At 36.5% G+C, this 18,697-nt stretch overlaps 1 protein-coding gene and 1 non-coding gene across 3 annotated transcripts in view; both read right to left on the bottom strand.

The window, feature by feature from the left end:
- POLA1 (DNA polymerase alpha 1, catalytic subunit) overlaps positions 1-18,697 on the bottom strand; it is a 289,248-nt gene that overhangs the window by 228,121 nt on the left and 42,430 nt on the right. For both annotated transcript variants that reach the window (XM_012784581.3, XM_075999456.1), the window contains exons 23-26: positions 18,516-18,615; positions 16,720-16,844; positions 14,187-14,336; positions 13,653-13,775 (exon numbers count right to left, since the gene is read on the bottom strand). In XM_012784581.3, the coding sequence (XP_012640035.2) occupies positions 13,653-13,775; positions 14,187-14,336; positions 16,720-16,844; positions 18,516-18,615 (498 nt within the window). The remainder of the gene's footprint in view (positions 1-13,652; positions 13,776-14,186; positions 14,337-16,719; positions 16,845-18,515; positions 18,616-18,697) is intronic.
- Positions 17,374-17,508, bottom strand: LOC142866118 (small Cajal body-specific RNA 24). The gene has a single exon (XR_012916178.1).

Here is an 18,697-nt window from a genome sequence, read left to right as displayed (position 1 = left end):
CAACCATGTCGACAGCTTAAGGCTTAATTTAACTCTATAAACAAATGACTCCCAAATTTATAACCTGCCTCCTCAAAATTAACATGTCCAAGATCAAACTGCTCATTTTTCTCTCCTCCTGCCCCCAAACTATTGTTCTTCCAGTGCTCTTCACCTCAGTAAAAGGCACCCCCCATCCATCTACCTACACAAGTCAGACAGCTAGGAGTTGACCTTGATGCCTTTCCCATTCTAAGCCCTACATCCAATCTATCACCAAGTTTTGCTAAGTGTTTTTCTCTTAAATGTCTCTCATGCCTGTGTCCTCCCTCCCTCTCCTGACTGCCATTACTCCAGCCAAGCTACCACCATTGCTTGCCTGGAATACTATTCTAATAATAGCCTATTAATCAGTTTCCCCTCATCCACTCTCATCCCTCCAACTCACTCAGCCAGAGTGATCTTCTCAAAATGTAAAGGTGAGCCAACTCCCCCTCCCTCACATGAAACCCATTAAGGTCTGTCCCTTGCTCAATATGGCCTGCAAGGCCTTCATGGTGTGACGCTGGCCACCTCTCCAGCCTCACCACCCATCTATCCCCTTTCTTGCTACACTGCAGCTACCTCAACCTTCTCTCAGTTCCTACCCAACACAGGACCTCTGCACATGCTATCCTTCACCCTAGAATGCTTATTCCTGCAACTCTTTACCTACTTAACTCCAGCCCACACTCTACATATCTCAGCTCAAGTGTCAAAGGCTCAGGAAAACTCTGATTTTGCAGTCCAGGTCAAGAGCCTTTGCTATCAGTACTCAGAAATTCGTGTTCCTTTTCTTAACACTGATTTTCTTTCAGAGTGGCATAATTATTCATTTGACCATTTGATTAATGGCTCTTACCTATCAGACTGAAAACTCCATGTGGACAAGATCCTGAATACTTAAGTTTACCACTATTTCTCCAACACCAGCACCATGCCTGACATCTGGTTGGTGCTCAGTGCCTTGCATGAATGCTTCCTCTGGGTTGTTATGAGAAACAAGAGTAGAGTCCTACCCTATGTACCACCCTATGTTAAGTTGCTTTGTAACTGAAGCCCATAGTAATCACCATCATCTAGCAACCTCTGACGAGTGAAAAGCCAGAGACAGAATGGCTGACTTGCTCAAAGCCACACAATGCAAATGAGTAGATGAGTGTGGCACCCTTGGTGTCCAGTTCAGGACTTTCTCCAATTCATACTCAGCGCATCTGTGTGTGGTTGTTGCACCTACAGAAGATCCTTTTTCTTGTTTACTAGTAAGTAATCACGAGTTTGGCCTCCCAAGCTCTAGCTCTAATTTTATTGGAATCATTACCTAGGGCTTTCCTCTCAAGCCTGCAGGTCACAAGCAATGTCATTTGTCTCCATTTCCCTCCATGTACACACTCAGCAAATATCACTTGAAGAATTTCTGGCTATGAGGCAAGAACCACTGATAGAATTAAATATATTCACCTACCCTATGCCAATCTTCTGGGAAAAAGTTATTTTTTTCTGCCCTATCAGGACACCGCTAAAGAAGAAATATCTGGATTTTTTCTGTGATTAAATTATCTGCTGTTCATCGCATCATCCCATGCAGTCCAACGTAAATAGAACATGAACCCTGCCCTGTTGGCCAGTGCTCAGAAACATTACATGTGGCCTCAAGAACAATGCACATTATTAATAGCCCATGAGCTTATTCCTTTCCCCAATACCTCTCCAAACACTTCTCCTCCCCGCCTGAGGAAGGCACATCACCCTCCTGCACAGGGCTGAAAATGTAGCCTGCGGTTAAGTCAGCATGGGCAAAAGAATCCTGAAACAAATATAGCCAAATGTCTGACACTCCAAATTGTGAAAGAAACCTAATAACTTTGTTCCACTCCCATCCTGGCTCAACTCTTAACCCTAAGGCAAAAAATCTCATCACCAGGCTCAAAATGGCAAACCTTCTAAAATGTAAAACAACAGAGCCAATAAAAATAGGTAACAGAAAACTAAACCCAAGCCTATAAAGAACTACTCATTAGAAGAATTCCAAAAACTACAAATAAATCATCTCTAGAAATCACTCATTCTTTGCTGTTTTTTAAAAAATGTGAGGTGAGTAGAGATTCACTTTTTAGTTACATTCTATTTCATATTGTTTTTTAAAAGAGGGAGGCAATTTTCAAGGAAAAATTTTAAATTTTGAGACTCTAATATATTCAAGTTTAAAATGGATACATGCCAATTTAACCACGAAAATAATAAAAAGGAAACAAGGACAGCTGTACAATCCGACACTGGTACTAAATTTCAAAGTAGGTACAAGATCTCTAAAACAATGACTACAGGGCTCAGGAATCCCTGGCTTAAAATCAAAGGCTTCTTAACACATACACACATACATAAAACTATTCTTCTCCCCGCCTTCCAAAACTCCCACAACTTACCAAACTCAGCTCACTGTAATTTAACACAGTATTTATGATCTGGCAAATTGACACAGGCTCCTGCTGCCCACTGAAATGATGAAACACAAATAGAAGGCACTAATTCTATTAGTCTTCCCTCAGTTAACCAGTCCTGAGCCATAATAAGCCCAATGAGTCTGTTTTGTTTTTAAATTTGACATGGATGTGTCTTTAAGGGGCCTGGCTATATTGTGGTGAAGGGTATTATGTTCAAGCCTCCAGACAGCCTGGGCTGCCAAAAGTAGGTTCTTCCAATTAGCAATAAATATACCCAGCATGGCTAAAATAAAGAGACAGTGGAGTAACATCTTGTACACCACCAGATTCAAACACTTGGGCATCTGATTTATTGGGGGGGTTGGAAAATTTGCAAGGTTGCTGAGAACCGCCATGTCACCCATAAATCGATTACTTGGGCAGATAAGGAAAGAGAAAGCCAGTGAAGTCAATACTTTGGTTTTCTAGGGATCCTTTCTCTTCAATCGATCTATCTGCAATTTGCAAAAAGAGGAAAAAAGTGAAGTTATATGATTATTTTCCCCTTTCCTTAAGAGTAGTACTATCCAGGAAATTACCTACACAGACCAACTGTAGAATCAGACAATTAAACGTTGCACCAATTTCTATGCCACTGGTGAATAGTGGTTAATAACTTCACACTCTTCTTTTTATCTCTTAACAAGGAAGGAATGGCACTTTCACAATCATTACTGCTCTGTCATCTTGGTACACTGCCAAAGCAAGGAGCTTTAGAACACCTGTCAAATAACACGCGGCTTGTGAAAAAGAAACATACAAAAATAGGTTTACATAAAATTTTCACATATATAGAAAGTGGAATGAAATTGGGTTAACAAAAAGTCAATCATTCTAGTGAGAAGTGGGGAAAAAAGGACGGGATTTCTAGGTCTCAATTTATGTGATTCAAGTCAAATTAATGAAACATAATCTAACTCAGCAGAGATCAGTGATACTGACACAAGGTCAGTCTTACAGTATTTTTCTTCTCATCCTTAGCCACATTCCCAATGGTTTCATAATTAAAATGTAAAATATTGAGGCAAAAATACTCTGTCTCTGTCTTCTCTAATAAGAGTGCCTAGTACAAATGTACCAAGTATCCTTTTTCTTACTCTGAGTATCCTGGCCATTCTTATAAACTCAAAATAGGCTTAAATATCAAAGCCTTCTTTTAAAAATGCACCACCTCCACATGCACCCATCTATATGTACAGAAACAACTAGGTGAACATGATCCCAGAGGTAAGACAAAAAAGCATTTGCTATGTAGGGCACAGGGCTAGATGCTAAGTGGAACACAGAAGTGTCTAAAATGTACTCCCTGACAAACTGAACAGAACTGGAGATTAGAGAATATAGAAATAATTTGAGGCTGCAGACTTTTGGTTTGGTTTGGTTTGGTTTTTGTTAATAAATAAAAAAACTGTTAAGTATTGATACTAGTTTGTACAGACCCATTCAAAAAATCTAGTAATAAAAAACCCATTATAGGTGAAAAAAGGCAGAAATTTAGATGGAGAATAAGGAAATTCCATCTTCTTTAACAAAAGCAGCCCTGGAATTCTGAAGGTTAGTACTGACACAATATTCTGCTAGACTGGGGCGGCCAACCCACAACCCGAGGACCATCTCTTATTGCCATTGACACCAGTGGTATAATGTGTGTAACAAAGGAGCTGCAGGTGCTCCTTCTCTGACAAAGACTCATACCATCATGGCAAATGGGCCTGTGCCTGCATTCCCCAAAGCTTAGGTAAAACAAAGCTGTGGCAACCATTCAAAAATTGCAAAGGAAACAAATAAGAATGCTCCTAAATGGTCTCCTTGATGATGCTTTCTTCTCTTATACTCACAAATCCCAGCCCATTTCACAGCAGATCTCAGGCAGGATTTGACCTAGTATTTCTCTTCCCAGCTGCCTCTAACATTGACCATCTTGTATCTTTCTAAACATCGTACCTGTATGATGTCCAAAACCCCAAATGGCACACAGAGGCTAACGTCCAGGCATCTTAGAGGTATTAAGAAAGAAGGATAAGGTCATTCTGAACTTGTCTCAAGTTTAAAGTCTTGGCTATTTTGAAAGAAACACTCAAGTGTTTTCAAGCATACAGAGTAATTCAAATCAGGCCTAAGTTTAACTCACTTATTTATCTCTATAAACACAACACTGTTATAATAATAAACTATTATATGTATGTATACCATTATACTACATGCTTACCATGTTGTAAGTATGTATTGTACATGCTTATTATAATAAGCATATATGATATGATAAACTTGAATTATTCTATATACTTGATTTTTTTTTCACTGCATTTCTCTCAAATTACTGAAAATCTAAGTTGTTATACTTTGGCCTTCCATGGGGTACCAACATTACTTTCATCAATCTTTAGAAAGAATGCAGACAAATAAACAAGCAGATGTAAATGTTCCTTAGTCAATATAAATGGTCTGCAGTTAAGATGCCACTTACTTGGCTGCAGATAGTTTCTGTAATAGAGGCTGAGTATCCCTTAACCAAGATGCTTGGGACCAGACTGTTTCGAATTTTGCAATTTTTCAGATTTTGGAATATTTGCATTATACTGTTTAAGCATCCCTAATTTAAAAATCCAAAATCTGAAATGCTCCAGTAAGCATTTTCTTTGAGCATCCTGTTGGCACTCAAAAAAATTTTGGATTTTGGAGCTTTTGGGATTAGGAATAATCAACCTTTATTTAAGGGTATATAAAAAGAACCTATGCTCTAAAATAACTATTAATTTGTACTAAGAAGAATTTCAACTCATTCCATCTGAATTACTACAAATTCTGAATTAGCAGAATGTGACTTAATAAAGCTGAATAGTATGTGTTATTAGTTTGAAGAACTGAAAAGAATTTAGATCCCAAACACCCCTGAAATGACACTAAAAAGGGGGGAAAAGTTTCTCTGGCTTCAAATTTTATAATGTAAATGACTTCAAAAGTGAGAATTGAAATGAATTCATTGAAATACTATGAAATACATTAAAAAAGGATATTGCTTTTTTTAACATAAAACATATCTGCCAAAATATATTAAGCCCTCATTTTAGCCTTAAAAGAAATGCTCGTATTAAAAAAAATCAAAATGTTAGTAGGTCAGCTGAAGTTAAAAGTAGTCTTAATGGTGGCTATTAAAAATTCTAGAGACAGAATTAGAACTCTTCCCTCTTAACACTCACATAGTTTCCATGGGTCTGGTCTGGCAAGAAAATTCTTCACACTGCCACGTTTTAGGCGACAGAAGCATACATTTTTAAGGCTAAAGTTTCCCCTCAAGCTACATAATAGGGCAGAAATGAAATATAAGAACCAGCAGTTCTTTATTATTTTTATATCATGGTCTCCTTTGAGAATCTCTTAAATGCTATGCACCCTTCTCCCCCAAAAAAGTTCACATATGCACAAACACACAAAAATGTTACATACAACTTCAGAGGATTCACAGACCTCCCCCCACTCTACTTGGGTAGAGAGACGTTCTCATGACAATCTCAAAACAAGTAAAACTTCAAAACCTGTATTTTTTATATCCAAAAGATTGTTTTCCTTCTTTCTTATTACCTTTAGTGTAATTTTCTCTATTTTCACCAACTATGCCTACTGCCACTAGAAACGAGAGTTACTCTTCTATTACTCATGACTACCTTTTAAATCAGAGAACAGCAAACTTTTTCTGTAAAGGGCCAAATGGGATATATTTTACGCTTTGCAAGTCACTCAGTCTCTATGGCAACTACTCAACTCTGCTGTTGTAGTGCAAATGCAACCATATACAAATGAGTGGGGCTGTGTCTCAATAAAACTTTATTTACAAAAACAGATGAGTTAGCCTATAGGTCATAGTTTGCAAATTCCTGGAATAGAGGAACAAGTTCAACTACTCTATAAGGAAGCAAACAGACAAATACAACTAGATCTCTAACTTATACCATCCCTAAAATAATTTCCAGAAAGATTAAAGACCTAAATAAGAAAAGCCAAACTTTGTAACTTTTAGAAGAAAATAAGGGAGAAAGAATGTTTATTTCACTAAAGGAGGGAAAGATTTCTTGTGGGGGGGAAACCCCCACAAAGTGTAAAGAGGGAAAAAAAATAAAAGATTTGGCATTAAAATTAGAAACTCCTTATATTATGTTATAATTATATCATAGAAGACTATAATTATATTAGTATATATAATAATATAGAAGACTATAAATAAAGTTAAAGGACAAGTCACAGACTACAAAAGCCATGGGTAACACAAATGACCAAACAATGATTAGCCTTTGAATAAAATACTAAGAGACATATCACTCAACAAAATAGAACATATATGTTCATACAGGCAATTCAGTCAAGAAAATGAAGAGTTAATAAACACATCAAAGATGTCCAACTTAACTCATAATTAAGGAAATGCAAAGTAAAATCACAATGAGTTAGCCAGGCATGGTGATGCATGCCTGTAGTCCCAGCTACTCGGGAGGCTGAGGCAGGATTGCTTGAGCCCAGGAGTTTGAGGTTGCTGTGAGCTAGGCTGGTGCCATGGCACTCTAGCCCGAGCAACAGAGTGAGACTCTGTCTCAAGAAAAAAAAAAGAAAGAAAGAAAGAAAGAAATTAGCTGGGCCTGGTGGCATGCACCTGTAGTCCCAGCTTCACAGAAGGCTGAGGCAGGAGGATCACTTGAGCCCAGGAGCTTGAGGTTGCAGTGAGCTATGATGATACCATGGCACTCTAGCCTGGGCAAAAGAGTGAGACTGTCTCTAAAATAAAATAAAATAACAATGAAATACCATTTCATACTCATGAGAATGGCAAAAAATAAAAATTCTGATAATAACAACTGCTGCAAAGATAGGAATACTAAGGCTTATGCAATGGGTATGTTTACAACTATACAGTAAGTTTAAAATCCCTCAATAGAAAAATAAACAAAAAATTCAAAGAGGTAAAATTATATAGCAAAATCATGTCCAATTCCCTTTAGATCAGCCTCTGATACTGTGATTCCAGCCAAAGATATGAATTTTGCTATGTGACAAAAGAATTCAGCTTGCCATGATAAATTAAATGATTTCTTGTATCCATAAAATCTCATATACTGCTTAAGGATATAGTGCAAATTCCACTCCTAGAAATACAATAGAGAAACTCCTGTACAAGTGGCACTGTCTACCATAGCGCTGTTGGTAACATCAAAAAGACAAATAAAAACTTGGAAACCTAAAAATGTAGATGATGGAAAAACAAAAATACACTGTGTTATATTTATTCACTGAAATGTTATACAATAGTTAACACAAATAAATCAAAACTAAAAAATGTGCCAGATGGATATACTTTAAAATGTGGTATACAGAGTAGGGTTTCCCTCCTACATTTTTTTTCAAACTGCAAAACAATGTATAGAATGACAGATAAATGGCAAAAACTCTTAATGCACCACATGTATATGTGCACATATATGTTGTAAAAGAAAAAATAAAACACAAGTAAGAAGGACAAAAATCAATCCTGGGAGAATAGTTATTTCTGAGAAAAAAGAAAAAGAAATGAGAGAGGGTAGGGACGAAATGGTCTTTGTCTCTATAATATCATTGCTTTTAATTATTTTTATGAAAAACTAGGGTATTCTTAAGAAAAGATTGGAAAGTGAAATTTTTGCTTATTTCCAGGTAAAGATGAAAGACTCCCTTAACACTTAATTGTAAGATTCTCCATATTCACTAATTCTTTTTCACCACTGACACCAACAAAGGCTAGAGCTCTCTTTCCCAGCGCCGTTCCCAGGGCTCATGACAGGTGCAACCATACCACCAAGAGAACCCCAGAAAGGCTTGTCCAGATTGTAATGTTTGCATTAATGATTTGGATACATTTTCCAAATGCACAAATTTTGGCTGCAAACACAACTAAAAGCCAGGCAGTCTACAACCAGTTGGCAAGCAGGCTGGCAAAGACTCATTTCAGCCTATCAGGTGGGAAAATGAAAATGCATGGACTCTATACCCATACATTAGAGCATACATTCAGTGTAAAATGCAGTCAGAAATCCAGATTAAAAAAAGGTTTTCTCAAGGGCACAGAAATAACAGAGTAGAGAAATAAAACAATACCAATGTCAACAAGTACCAATTACTCCATAAAGACAAATATTAACATTATACAAGGATTATGCAACGAGTATGCTTGTAAGTATATACTAAGTTTGAAATGCCTCAATAAAAATAAACAAATTCAAAGAGGCAAAATTATATATCAAAATCACTCCCAATTCTCTTTAGATTAGCCTCTGATACTGGGACTAAGTATCCCAGTCTGGCTCCATGGCCAGAAATATGAAATTAGCTACTTGATAGAAGAATTAACTTGCTATGATAAATTAAATGATTATTCTTACCAATAAAACTTATGATTCAAAAATCATCATTATTTTAAACGCTAAATAGATTAGACTATCATAACCCTTTGGGACAATTTTAGCCTTTCTTTAATAGTTCCAAAATCAATAAAAGTCTAAAATGTGGACAGATTTGAGTCATTAAATGGCCTTCACAGAATAAAATCCTTAATTGATTAATGATCTCAGGGTGTCTATCGCCATCTAGTGAACAATCACTTCAATTACCACATCAGGCACTTGACAACTGATAGTTTTTCTTCATGGTTTAAAAATATTATGTCCACTCACTTCTGTAGGCTTGCCCAATTTCTTTTTTTATGCCTTTCTACACATACATTGAGAACAAACACAAATGCAAATGGTATTTGTATAGATTCACTTTTGAGTGTCTATAAATGAAGTTTCCACATTACTTCTCTGGAACACTGACTTCATTATATTTAAATAACTTGCACACTGTTAGCTCCTTTATACAATTCCTTAACCATTAACTAATTCCTCTACCCATATATTGTGCAATTCAAAATCATGGAAGAGTTTAAGTGTGAAAGGTCACACCTGTGAAAAGACAATATTGATACCCATCTGACACAACTGTTAGCATTTTTATTAAAAACCTATTTTTAAAAGTACAATTAGTAATTACTCTGAGTATGCTAGCTGCCATAATACATTTGATTACAGAAATTATTAGGTCACCAGAGCCAAACCTGCATGATTCCAACAAAACTGAGCAAACACAAAATAGACTTAAAAAGGAAGAAGGGACTTCAAGGCCTCCCCAGATTACGTATTAATCCATATCCAAATGCAAAATTTTACAATCTTTTGCAATGGTATGCTACCAGGTTTCCTTCTCATTAATTTACACTTGAACTTTAATCTAATTTATCCTACAAAGACTTTAAAAGCAAACAACTTATAGGATCCTCAGGTTACTATTAATATATTATTTTGTCCACTCTATCTTATCACCAAAAATACTAGTGTAATAAGTTACAAAGGTATTCCAAAATCTCAGCAAACTCTCATTTTCACTTCACTCCTCCTATGTCTTTAATAATTAAGAGACTTGAAAACCACAAAATATATGAGAAATGCTAGCAAACTCAAAGAAAGATGGCCACAGTTCCATCCACCAGTGCTAATAATTATGACCAATATTTTAACAATCATTTTTATTTTAGGAAATAATATCTGCAGGTGATTTTGGATCTTCTAGAATAAAATTTCCAGGGAGCAACTGTGGAATTATTATTTCTCATTAACCTCAAATTACTTTTTTTTTTTTTTTTTTTTTTGAGACAGAGTCTTGCTCTGTCACCCAGGCTACAGTGCAGTGGCATCATGATAGCTCACTGCAACCTAAAATTCCTGTGCTCAAACGATCCTCTTGCCTCAGTCTTCCAAGTAATTAGGACTACAAGTGCATACCACTGTGCCCAGATAATTTTTCTATTTTTAGTAGAAGGGGGTCTGGTCTTGCTCTTGCCCAGGCTGGTCTTGAACTCCTGAGCTCAGGCAATCCTCTCACCTTGGCCTCCCAGAGTGCTAGACTTACAGGCATGAGCCACCTTGCCTGGCCAACCTCAAATTATGTTAAAGGCTTACTTTTCACAGTTTTTGTACTAATCATTATTTGTAGGAAGGAGCAAAGGGACAAAAAAAGGGGGAAAGTAGAAATAAGGAATTTAAATCACATATGATTATTTCTAGATTTGTCTGAAATTCTTTGTTTTTTAGTGGGGAAAGCAGAAGTTTTTTTTATGTTTATTTAAAGATTTATTGTTGCTATACTTTATACAACAGAAAAATGAAAATTGAGTTTAAACTTCCTATTTAAAAAATCCAGCTAAACGAAAATATTGCCCTTAAAACACAATGGATTAGGGGAGTGGGGGAGATCATTGGACAAATTTGGGGCTTATCATTATCAACAGTGCCCTTTTAAGCTTGTGGATTTCTGAGCCAATGCAAAAAATGTAACAACAGGGATTTCCCAACAGCAAGAGGCACTCTCCAAGGGAGTAAATTGTCAACTATTGCCTCTCGTGAGAAACTTAAGAGTAACCTTGATCCAATCTCAATAGTCAACCCATGTATTATCACCCAGTTGGGGCATAGTGAGTGCATTTCCTAATACAAAAATAAGACGGTATTCTATCAGAAGCCACTGGATACACATACAGAAATAAAATTTAAATAATTTTGAAGTAAACTTAGCCTAAGAAACTGAAAACATCCTTCCCTCACTTCAACTAGCCCCTAAAACACCTATATCTTTTTCATGTAAAAAAAAAAAAAAGGCCCATGTCTTGAGATGTGTATCGAAAAACATGATCTTCCAGGAATAAGAGGCAGAATATAAAGCAGAACCACAGTCATGAAAGACACTCTGAGATAGAGAAGACAGACCTAATGGAGTAAAAGACTTAAATCAGGAAGATATGGATTTACATTCAAAATAGCCACTTACATTTTACCTCTTTTAGGTTTCCCTTCCTCAACTTCAAAATGGAAATATTATTACCTATGTCAAAGGATTCTTGTGTGGTTTTAATGAAATAACACATATGAAAGCTTCTAACACATTGCTGGCATTGAACCCGTTTTGCCCTTCCTCGCTGTGCCCCAAGCCATGTCTTTGAGACAGGGCTACCAACAGAAGAGTGACTCCGAATAGCCTGGTGTTTTGTTTCCCATTCCAGCTAGATTTGCACTGTCTAATCTAGTAGCCACTAGCCACATGGAGCTATTTAAATTTAAATTCATTAAATAAATCTAGAAATCCAGTTCCTCAGCTAGTTGTCACTAGCCAGAAATCAAGTGCTCACTAGCCACCTGTGGCTAGAGTGCTACATTGGATGGTACAGATGGAGAACATTTTCATCAACTTAAAGTTCTACTGGACAGAGCTGGTATGGACTCTATGGGAGTCAGTAAACTTTTTTTCCTAGAAAAAGCCAGATAATAAATGTTTAGGTTTTGCAAGCCATGCAAGCCTCTATCTTGACTACTCAAACTCAACTCTGCTGTTATAATGCAAAAGCAGCCATAAATGATATGTAAATGAATAAGCTTGGCTCTGTTCTAATAAAACTTTATTTACAAAAATAGATGGCAGGCTGGATTTGGCCCATGGGCCACAGTTTGCCAACTCCTATTCTGGAGTATTTGGAGTCCAGACCCCCAAGACAAGCATTTTGCCCATCACCACTACCTCCCTCCTTTAAGACTGAGCAGTCTTAAATTTACTGACAGACAATAGTTTTTTTTTTTTGTTTTTTTTTTTTTAAGTGCAGGGTTTTTTTTTTTTTTTTTTAGATTTTTTTTTTTTATTTTGGCATATTATGGGGGTACAGATTTTAAGGTTTCAATAAATGCCCATTTCCCCCCCTCCCCCCAAAAGTCTGAGTCTCCATCATGACCATCCCCCAGATGGTGCACATCTCACTCATTATGTATGTATATACCCACCCCCCCTCCCCCCTCCCACCTGCCCAATACCCTATTACTGTAGTACCTATGTGTCCACTTAGGTGCTACTCAGTTAATACCAGTTTTCTGGAGAATATATCTGGTGCTTGTTTTTCCATTCTTGGGATACTTCACTTAGTAGTATGGGTTCCAGCTCTAACCAGGAAAATATAAGATGTGCTATATCACCATTGTTTCTTAGAGCTGAATAGTACTCCATGGTATACATATACCACATTTTATTAATCCATTCTTGGATTGATGGGCACTTGGGCTGTTTCCACAGCCTTGCAATTATGAATTGTGCTGCTATAAACATTCGAGTGCAGGTGGACAGACAATAGTTTAATGCAGTTAAATTGAATTTTTATAACTATTCTTTTACAAATTAAGAAAACCCCATGCATATAGTATTAAAATAGATGAAGCTTACAGTGTTCATTAAGTGACAGTATCTAAAATCTGTTTGTTATCTGGCCCATCTTACTAAAGCCAATAACTCTTAATCAATAACTCTAGTCCTAACATATTCCTGAAATTCTAGATTTACATATCCAACTTCCTACTTATTATGCCTGGAGATCTACTATTCATGTCCAAGACAACACACCCAAGATAGAACTCTTTCCCAGTTTCCTCCATCTTAGTAAAAGGCTCCACTAGCTATCCTTCTGATTTCTACTTTTCCTTCACACTCCAAGCTAATCTATCAGCAAAAAAACTAACTCCCTTATATCATTTAGGTCTTATTCATGTCATTTCCTCAAATAAGCCTTCCCTGACCACTCTAAATTAGCCATCTAAACATTCTCTAGCCCACCACCCTGTTTTAATTATCCGTGGAGCATTTATTTCTATCATATTTTCTTGGTTATTTCTTGTATTTGTTTATTCGCTTTTTTACAGTCTGTTTTCCCAAACTACCTTCACCCTACTCCTTATCCCCAGCCCATATCCCACACTGGGTAAAATGTTAAGCCTCATGATAGCAGGGACCTTTTATGTCTTACTTGATACTCTATCCCCAGTACCTAGAACAATGCCTGGCACATAGTAAATGTTCAATAAATAAACAAACAAACACATACACACTGACAAATTAATTAATCCTTACTTAAATGCCTATTTATCTCAAACTTGTCCTAAGTAAGGGGTACTGTATTTGAAGCTGTATAACTAGATAACAAACTTGGCTCTCCCACACTGTAACATGTATAGTTTAAAATACTATCATATTTAGAGACGTGAATGCTATTATGCCATTTACCTCCCTTCCTTTGTATGTCACCAAGGCAGCCAGTGGTTTGGCGTAAAATCTGCTGTAGGAAAATCCCAGGCAACCGTACATACTGTTCGCAGTGAGCTTCAAAGCCTTCTGTCGAATGTCATACTGCAGACCACACAAGGACAAAAGACAAACAACAATACTTGCAGATATTTAAGTATTATATTGGATGTATTTCTAGATCACCAATGATAAAGCAAAACCTTCAATATTCCCTTAAAAAAATAAACTCTTAACACACTCAATTCATCCTTTGTATCCATGACTCTGTAACCTCCAAAAAGCAAGTAAACAGACTCTAAAGCTCCCAAGAGTCAGAAGGATCTCACTCAGATATGGCCTTTACAGGTAAAAGTGCCTTCCATTGAGGTACTCTAGTATCTTTGAATGGTTACCTACCCACAAACTTAAAAGTACATGTATTTGCCCACAGCATCCTATTTATTCCATTCCTAAATAATCAAATTCTAAAAGCTGAAGATTGTCACTCAGATGTCTCTTAGTAAAAAGATATACCTGAAGAACAAGGTCTGGATTTAAATCTTGCTGTTTCATTAGCTGTTTGACTTGTTTTCTCCGCTCTACCAGTTTCCGGATCTCTCTGGGCAAAATGCCCATTTCTAAGCTTGGATCTGGCAACTCAGGGATCTGTTCTTGCTCTCCATCCTGATGAACACACAACAGAAATTTCATACAAATCAAACTTTCATGAAATAAATTCCTAAAATAACATTTTGTGGAAGTTTTACCCCATGAACACATCTTGAATACTTTCTTGTATAAGTAAAGGTCAACAACGCATGGGTAGTATAAGAAAGAGCTGAGAGGGTTTTAGAAGAAGTTAACATACCCTCTTTTCTCCCAATTGTATTGGCCTATCATTTCCAATTTCTCACCCCTGTGGTTACTCACATATTTAGATTTCATTTAAAGGGATGAATTTTTACACATACTATCCTCTCTCCAAGAAGACTGGCAAGCAACACATCAGGGGAAAATGTTTTTAAAATACAAACATTGAGACAGACCTCTAGAATTAAAAAAAATAACCAGCAGCTAAACTACTGTTTTAAATCATTCTTACTACCAAACAAAATGCTATAGAATTTTAAAACTACGGAGAATAATAGCATATTGTAAATGCTTTAGACTACAAATAAAAAGCTAAATACTAAATCAGCAAACTTCTTTTAAGAGTTTGGAGCACATTTAAATAGGCCATGACATTTCTAAAAATTAATACATATATAGTCCTTAGCATTTATGTAGTACCTTTTACCTATAAAGTACTAGTACAACTGGTAGAAGAACAACATTTTAGAAAAGCAACCAGCAGTCTTCTTATATTAAAATTTACAGCAGGGAAAGCATTAGACCACTTTTCTCAAGTCTCCATTAATTCTATTAACAGGCTGCAAAGAAAGCCAGGCACATTTGCCCTTTCAAAGGTTCAGAATTAAAAATAAACCTCTTGGCTTTGAATATGTCAAGTCAATGCCATTTGATAACCCAGTCTTTACACACTATCTGATTTTCTAAAGATCAATATCTTCAAATGAATACTTTTTGTTTTTTTGTTTGTTTTTTTTGTTTGTTTGTTTTTTAGACAGAGTCTCACTTTGTTGCCCAGGCTAGAGTGAGTGCCATGGCATCAGCCTAGCTCACAGCAACCTCAAACTCCTGGGCTCAAGCGATCCTTCTGCCTCAGCCTCCCGAGTAGCTGGGCCTACAGGCATGTGCCACCATGCCTGGATAATTTTATACATATATATATTAGTTGGCCAATTAATTTCTATTTATAGTAGAGACAGGGTCTCGCTCTTGCTCAGGCTGGTTTCGAACTCCTGACCTCAAGCAATCCGCCCACCTCAGCCTCCCAGAGTGCTAGGATTATAGGCGTGAGCCACCGCGCCCAGCCTGGCCTAATGAATACTCTTACAAAAGTAATAGGGACCTACTGTTTTCCAATATAGTAGATGATGATAGCAAACCTATTAAAGAGATCTTGGTACACATTCCAACTTATTTATAGTAACTATGGAAGTCAGCTAAAAAGTAAACCAGAAGAATCTTGAGTCAAGAAATTTACAATCATCTCCAAGTTCTACCACCACTACCTGTGTGATACTGTTTTGAAGACCAAATGAGGTACTGTAAATGAAAATACAGAATCTATAAATGACTACATATATAGTATTTCTTTGATAACTTCTAAGGTCTCATCCAACTCTAAAATGATTCTATTATATATCCAGAATCCAAAACTGGAAAGCTCAAATAAATAAAATGGTGGTCGAAAGGGGTTGAGGGACAGGGGCTAGGTAATGATAATTATCACGATGCTGGCACAGTAGCAAGACAGAGCTCAAAGAATATTCATCATATGCAGTCACTACCTTTTGAGGATGTCTACTCAATACCTTCTCTGTAAAATTATCTTCTAGTGCCACAGAAAGGCCCATCCTTAGCAGCCAGATTTGTACTCTGAGTTTGCTCCTGTGGTCACAGGTGCTGGAAACCAGGGGTGCTGACCTAGGCAAGCCTAACAGATTCTCTCTTCTGAGAATATGAAATTGGGACTGAAAAACAGCTTCCAAGCATGTGGTTGAGTGTATGATTCCATTTATATGAAATGTCCAGAATACACAAATCTATACAGGCAGAATGATAAGTGGTTGCCTAGAGCTAGGAGGGATAGAGATATTAAGGGAGGTGACAACTAAAAGGTTTCTTTGGGGAATAATGAAAATGTCCTAAATTTGATTGTGGTGATGGTTGCAAACTCTGTGACTACAGCAAAAGCGGCTGAACTGCATACTTTAAGTAGGTAAATTATATGATACATGAATTATACCTCAATAGAGCTGTTTAAAAAACGCACAGAACCTGAGCCTCTTTCTACCTTTCTCCTTTCTTGACCTCTAAGAAAGAACATAATTAGTGTATCCTTTAAGAGGAGAAAAACTAAAATGCTAACCCCTTTGGTTATCTTCCTGCTTTAAGCAATTCTTTAAACCTCAATCACAAGAGTCTCAGGTTGAATACAAACCTCTGTAACTTGCTGTGCCTCTGAAGCAACTCTTTGCACTGTTGTAAAACAAATGTTAAATTCCTGTATGATGGAAGGATATAAACTGTTGAAGTCCAGAAGCAAAATGAACTTATCATAAAAACCTGAAATAAAAAAGCCATATAATGTCATAAAAAGACTAAAGAAAAGCAGAATTGTCACACATATTAGAAGCAGTATATTATGAAGTACATTAAAAAATATATACTATCTAGAGCTGTGAGGTAGAAAAAAAAGAGAGTCAACTACCACTCTATAAAATGACTTGGATTAGAGTGAAAACCCAGATCAGAAAAGAAGAGGGAGGAGAAGATCCTGCCTCTCCTTATAACCAGCTACAACTAGCCCTTTCCCTAGCAGTCCTCAAAGCACACCATTATTCTGGGAACACCTTCTTACATCAATTATTTTAGAGAGGTGACATATCCATTTCAAAAAAAAAGTTGTTAAATTCTCAAAGCATGCATTCCCTTCCACCTACTCTCCCACCCACACCCAAATAAAAACCCCAGTGAGTGGTTTATATACATACACTTTTTTACTATCACACCTTCAAAGAATAAAATGGACAGTCCATTTACCTGTACACAAACTGCTAGAAATCAAACAAGATATATATATATATATATGTATGTATGTCAGTAGTGGAACATACCACCCGTTTTACTTATAACAGGTGAATAGAAAGCTACTATAATGTATTTCTTTAGGACATTAACAGAGAGTTATCTTCACCTTGAGAAGAAACTGAATAAAAATAAATGTCAACTATTAAGACAGTAATCACTGCAAACCTATTGATAGCTTAGTCTGTGCCAGACACTATACTAAATAATCACTTTTAATCCTTAAATTCCTGTAAGGCAGATGTTATTCTTATCTCCATTTTATGGAAGAGGAAACTGAGGCATACAGAGGTTAAACAGACAGCCCAAGATCACATAGAATTCAAACCCAGATCTATCTAACACCAAAGTACTACTGTTCTATTTTGTTACAACTAATAATAAAATTGCTTTTGTCAAAAATGTCTCCTACTCAGAGTTCAAGTTACTTGATAAAATTCACATTAATTCCTGTACAACAATGTGAATATAGTTAACACTACTACTGAACCATACACTTGAAAATAGTTAATATGATTTTTTTAAAAAGATTCTATCTGTGTACCATAAAACATCTTCTTTGCCATTCATGACAACAGGGAAAAGTTATTCTCCTGTCAAAGTTAAATTTGGTGGTTACTGTATGCACTTTCTTTAATTCTGCTGTCCAAGTGAATTGGTCCTGGCACACAGGGCAAGGGCAGAGCCCACCTTCACAGAATGACTGAAAGACGACAGAGGTGTTCCTACAGGACACACAGCTATCTATATACTGGATTAGGGTTGGCAAACTATGTGCAGATCAAATCCAGCCTACTGCCTGTATTTGTACCACCCATGAGTTAATAGTTTTTATATTTTTAAGTGGTTAGAAAAAGTCAAAAACAGAGTAATATTTCATGATACATGAAAACTATCTGAAATTTAAATTTCAATGTCCATAAATAAAATTTTATTGGAACAGCAAAAAGAAAAAAAAAAATCACATTAATTCCATGTCAGGTGACTGGCAAACAAGACTTTCACATGAACAAAAAAGATAAAATAAGGTCATCATGAGAACTATTTGCTGACCTATAAGATATAATTCAGGTCTTCTATTTCAAGCCTAGTTCTACATTAAGAAACTCCTTAACACCAGGGGCAAACCAATTTGCTGCCCAGCCTTACCAACTTTGGGATCCAAAACCAAGCCTCCAGCATAAGCTGCTTTCTTACGGCCTTTCTTGTATTTATTGGTATCTCCATCAATTTCTTCATCTTCATCTCCCTAATATCAAATGGAAAGATAACTTCACCAGCCAGAAACTAATTAACTAATTAAGAAGTTTTATGATTCCCTCTTTTCCAAT

This window comes from Microcebus murinus, chromosome X, assembly GCF_040939455.1.
Source record: "Microcebus murinus isolate Inina chromosome X, M.murinus_Inina_mat1.0, whole genome shotgun sequence".
Classification (NCBI taxonomy): domain Eukaryota; kingdom Metazoa; phylum Chordata; class Mammalia; order Primates; family Cheirogaleidae; genus Microcebus; species Microcebus murinus.
Note: the sequence above shows the minus strand (reverse complement) of the source record. Positions and strands in the feature narration are given on the sequence as shown.